Source organism: Theropithecus gelada, chromosome 3 (assembly GCF_003255815.1).
Source record: "Theropithecus gelada isolate Dixy chromosome 3, Tgel_1.0, whole genome shotgun sequence".
Lineage (NCBI taxonomy): Eukaryota > Metazoa > Chordata > Mammalia > Primates > Cercopithecidae > Theropithecus > Theropithecus gelada.
This window is the reverse complement of record NC_037670.1, coordinates 31,939,782-31,945,393: the sequence shown is the minus strand read 5'-3', so window position 1 is coordinate 31,945,393 and position 5,612 is coordinate 31,939,782. Positions and strand designations below refer to the sequence as shown.

Below are 5,612 nucleotides of genomic sequence, written 5' to 3'. Positions count from 1 at the left end.
AGATAGAATCTAAAGTTTCATAGTTGGTAGAGATCTGAAATCACCTATCCAGTATTCAGCACCCCTGGAATCTCTCCACCAACAGGTCATCCTACCTATGTATTGGAGCCTTGCCGATGATCACCTATTTCATCTTTAAGTAGCCCTATTCTTTTTCCCATTTGCACAGCCATATCCATCTTGATATGTAACTCTTACTCCCTCTCATGGTCATGTTTACATACCGAAGCTTCCCTTCTATGCAAGCCTGTAACACTTCGTATGTATACATGGCTCTTATCACAGACTGTCTCCATTTTGGGTCCTGGGAAGCAAATGAGAAAGGAGTATCTATCTGTCTTTGGATAGTCATTTACAGCACATTGATTGACATAAAATAGGAGACTATTAAAAGCCGTTTAAATATTGAATACAGTGTATTTAATTCTTTAGGGCAACGATTGTGTTTTAGTTATCTCTAAGATTTGTGTCCCCAAATCTTAAGCCAATGCTGTGCTATACTATGTGATGAGTACCTCTTGAATGAATAAATCTCGAAGATAGTCAGCTTCTCAGATCAAAAGCACCTCTTCTTAGGTGTTTTTACAACTGCAAAACTCTTGACACAGTGGCCACGGTCCAATAATACTTGATGCGTGAATAAATGAACTTTACATTGCACAATACAATATTTTGCATCCATAAAGCAGAGATTTAACAAGTAAAGTCAATGAACAATTAATCGAGCACCTTCTCTCAGGCAGAGGTGCAATAAATACATGATATGTGAATGAATGAGTTTTAATTCAAACATAAAGTATTTTGCTTCAATAAAGCAGAGATTTTTCAGTAAGCAAGACAGGGAGCATTTTCTAAGTGTAGACCATATACCATTTCAAGTGCTTTTGATGGCAACCATTATTTCAAAGAACAAACACTTCATTTGTAGTACCAGTTATATGTATAATCAGAGGTGAAGAAAGTGGAGAAAATAAAACCCATCTATCAAAAAGGATAAAAAATATGTGATTTTAGTTGTTGGCTTCCCTTTATTGATCAAATCTTAGGAGCTCTTAAAAATAGAGTTTCATAACTAAATCTGTTTAGTTCCAATTCTTCCAACAACCTGAGGGGTTCACATTTCCCCAGAGCTGAGTTCTATAAACAGTAGGAAAGGAGAAATGGACCAAAATGGAATCGTGTCACTGAGGAAAAAAGAAAAGAAAACATGTTTTAGCATTCAACAGTTAAGAAATATTCCTGTTTTATAATCAGCTTTGAGAAATGCCAACAATTGCAGTATATATGGGTTAAATTTGGGACATTTCCAGGGAGTTTTTTAAATTGAAATATCAATATAAAAATTAAAAATGTTTAGGCATCACCCTATCCTGGCTATATAGTCTGAAATCAGAATAAAATCTGGTTAAAGTCAACCATTACAGTTTAAACTGACTGATGAATTCAAGCGCATAAAAGCAAAGTAAAATAAATAACCAGGACAAAAATATTTATGCTGAAGGAAATAGATTTATTAGGAGACTAACAGAAAATCCCCTTCCTACCCACACCCAATTTGTAATACATTAATGTTGATGTAGAAGCTAATAATACATGAGCAGAGCAATCATGAGAGGCAAACTACTTGTTTCACTGCTAAAATTCAAGTATGACCCAAAAAATGCATCTTGCTTCCTTTGTCTGTAGATGAGTATCAGTTCAGCACCTGAGTCCTGGGTGACTTGTCCAGCAGCATCAAAAACAAAGACCATAGCAAGAAGTCAGCAAGAAAATGGAAGATGTATCACCCAAGCACATGGGAATGTAGGAAGACAGTCATTGCTCTTCAGGTTGTTCTGTGCAGAGAATTAATTGAGAGTCCTGTAGTCACTGGAGCCATTGATCCATCAGTAGGTGCTGTAGCCAAAGCCAGAGCCAGAGCCCCATGGCCTATAGAAGCTACCACCATAGCATCCACCCAGGTTGTTGATGTTGCTACCACCAAAGCTGTAGCCCAGGGAGCTGTAGCCATTGCATCCACAGCCATAGTTCAAGGGAGAGCCCAGAGGCACAACACAGTTCAAGGGGGTGGCTCTGAAGGTCCTGTGGAAGTTGGTCCCATAGCTAGGGTACCCTGGGAAGTAGCTTCCACAGCAGAAGTAACGAGTCATGGTGGCAGCAGTTGAGAAGGATTTAGATGGATTGTGAAGGGTAAGTTACCCAAGTGTGAATGAAGGTCTCTTCCCACACAGGGCTTTTTATACCTCAAGCTGGTGGGCACAACACCTCTGTCTAAACATCTTCCCACTAATTTGCATAGGTAATATCATTCTTTTCTAATAAAATGCTTATAAGGAATGCACAGACTCATTGCCCACATTTTTGTTGGCTTTTCTCTGTACTATTTTAAAGCCAGTGACCATACTTGACACGCAATCGAATTCTTTTCATCAGAGTCCCATAGTTTAACTACTGTTCTTGATTGCATCATGTGAGACTCTTTAAATCCTCTGATTATAAACTCTTCCCAACTGACATAGCTAGACTAAAAAAGCTTTGGCAAGAATGCAAACACTTCAAGCCAAGACAAAGCCATATATTGAGGTCTTTTCAACATTATTTTGAAACATCAAACTGAAATTCTATAACCTCTTGAAATTCACCCATGTGCCATTTTAAAACAAGTGTATACCAACTAGTTAATGGGTACATAGTTTCCTTCTGGAGTGAAGAAAATCATTTGAACTAGACAGAGGTGTTGGTTGCAAAACACTCGGAATGTACTAAATACCACTGAATTGTTACCTTTAAAATGACTTGGTTTATGTTGTACAAATTTTACCTCAATAATGTATTTTTATTTTCAAAAGCACTGCTACACAAACCTATCCAAACAGGTGTTTTTACAGAGGCTACAATGGTGCCAAATAATAAGTTGGCTGTGGATAACCTGCAAGTAATTTTCATCTATTTCATTTATGAGCATTCTGTTTGTTAATACATATTTTGTTTTTCATGGAGAACATACCATGTTTGCTTGTAAATCATCTTGAACATTGCCAAACTGTCTTTTGTGGAGTTGCCACACTGGCGCTGAGTGGGATGATGCCCAATTTCAGAGTCAAGTTATACCACGCTGGCTTCTTACTGACTCCTATAAAAGAAACCTGAATACCATGATCCATTATGAAATGCCAGTTATGTTTAAGGATGCAACACTTCCTTCTGCTCTTATTTTGCCTTACATAACCAATTCTCATGAAGAAAGTAAACCATGAAGGATCTGAGCCCAGCAAAGCTAAGTCTATTCCATTTCAAAGCTTTAAGACATCATCTTTTTATATGTGAATCAAAGTCAGGATTCTCTGAAAGTAGAAGAAAAAACTTCCCGAATGCCCGTTCCTTTTTTTTTATTTCCATCTTAACAGACAATCATAGAGTCCAATAGGCAAAACTAATCATTCCTCTCAGACATCCCTCACTCTTTAAGATTCTATCTCTCAGTTTCTCTGACAGAGAGCTGCCTACAGAACGTTCTATAACTGGATATGATTTCTTTTATTCTACAAATTAATTAAATGTCATAAGAGTGTATAGAGAAAGTTAAAGAAAAATGTTATATTTTCAAATTCAGTTTAACAAAAAGAATAAATTAAAATGGTAAGAGGATGTGTCCTCAGCGTGCAAATTATACAAACTCTGTATCAGATAATCCAGACAACTCAAAAATACGTTTGTGATTAGAAGAGGGCAGGGGTGACTAAGAATTAAGCGTGACTTGAAAAAATTCACTACTGATTCTATCACACAATGACATTGGAACCTGTAATTTGTATATGCTGCCACCAGGTGGCAGTGGTATTTCAGTTACTCCATATAAACTATAGGACTGGATTTAGGGTTCTCAAATGTAAGCAGGTGGAAGAATCTCCTAAAGAATTTGCTTGAAATTCCGAATTCCAGGAACTCTCCTCTCCCACCACCACCACCTGAGATTCTGGAAATCTATATTTGTAATGGGTATCTCAGATAATTTTGATGAATAAATCATCCTGATAAATTCCAGGGCCACTTTGCCATGAGAATTCAAAGAAACTTTTGCTGGGCTGTGTGAAATGCCCAGAGATGCCTATCTCTCATTGGCAGGAGTGTTTGGTTTCAGTCGCAGGTGACTTATTTCCTTTAATTCTGGATGATAGAGGTAATTAAAGAAAAAGCTTTACTTTGTCTTCTTCCATTTCTTGATGCTCTCTGCTTCTTGTCTCAGGACACACCTGATTAGAAAGGGAAGGTAATAGCAATGCGTTCAAGCGTCTCCTCAGAAGTAAAACCCATCTGTGTGAGTGCTGGTTTTCTAACCCATAATCAAAAGAAAAACTTATATTTTCTGCTTAGCTTGCTTTTAGTTTCCTATCTCTTACTAGACATTCCCAGAGAAAATTATCAGTCAAGTACTTGATTGCTATTCAATGATTTTATTTTAAATATTGATAATAACAAAAAATATTCATTGAGGACTTACTCTGTGCTAGGCTTTGTTCTAAAGAATTTGCATATACTACTTAATTATATATTTCACTTCTATATATATAGTAAGAAGGCTTACTATGCAGTATTCTAAGCATTTGACAAGTGTTAATTCATTTAATTTTTATAATGATTTTATGATGTGGGTATTATGATTCTTTATAAGAAAACTGAGTCCAGAGGGTTTAAGAGAATTACTGAAGGTCACATGGTTAATAGTCAGCAGAATCAAGCTCCAAACCCATGTCATCTACCTCCAAGCCATGCTCTTAACTACTTTACTATCCTGCTTTTGATATGTCATTAAGGCTTTAAAGGGCAATAGCTTCTAAATGCCTCAAATCTATAATTCATTGCATTTTTTTAAGAACATATCAGTCTAGCTTTTGCTGCTAAAAACTAGAAAACAAACAAACAAAAAAACCAAAGGCTAGTTTTTCTGCTGTAACAGACATCCAAAATTTCCATGTTCAGAAATTTATTGCCTGCTCACACTACAAATTCCTCTCACATTGGTGAGTTTCTTGGATACACATCATTCTCATTCAAAAGACTTAAGCTGATAGTACTTTGATTATCTGAAATATGACAAACGGGAAAATGAACGGGGCAAGCCATGGTAGCTTTTAAAGGCTCTCCTCAAGTGTTATACACCACTTCCACACTCTCCTCATTTCCTAAAGTAAGTTCCACAGCCACATCTAACTTCACAGGTCATGAAGAGCAATGCTACTATGCGCCTGCAGGGAGAAAGCCCACAATGTCACAGAACAACATTAATGACTTCCACAGAGTTTCTGTTTCTTACATGAGCTAAAATAATTTTAACACATTTTAACACATATTTCAAAAGATTAGATAAGGACAGACATAAAAAGATTTTTAGGACTTTACATATCATAATTTAAAATAGTCCTGATAATTCTAATACTGCACAATTTTAAATATAGAGGTTTCATAGGTTGTTTTTGCAATTCATGTACTATTAGTCAGCCTTTGGTTGTAGATTAGCATATAGCTTTAATTCCTTTTCTTTGTTTTCTTTTCTCCGTTTCCCCCTAATCACTATGTACTCTAATTGAGGGAAAAGTTGCCATATGAGTTTT

General features: G+C 36.4%; 1 protein-coding gene across 1 annotated transcript; it reads right to left on the bottom strand.

Annotated features, from left to right (window-relative positions):
- Window positions 1–1,489: 1,489 nt before the first annotated feature.
- LOC112620019 (keratin-associated protein 7-1) lies at window positions 1,490–2,178 on the bottom strand. The gene has a single exon (XM_025377999.1). It carries the CDS (start codon window positions 2,148–2,150, stop codon window positions 1,887–1,889), a length of 264 nt encoding a protein of 87 aa, XP_025233784.1. The 5' UTR covers window positions 2,151–2,178; the 3' UTR covers window positions 1,490–1,886.
- Between the last annotated feature and the right edge of the window lie 3,434 nt (window positions 2,179–5,612).

What these genes read in the sequence shown, in the direction of transcription:
- LOC112620019 (XM_025377999.1), bottom strand. Translation starts at nt 2,150, where the DNA reads ATGACTCGTTACTTCTGCTGTGGAAGCTACTTCCCAGGGTACCCTAGC.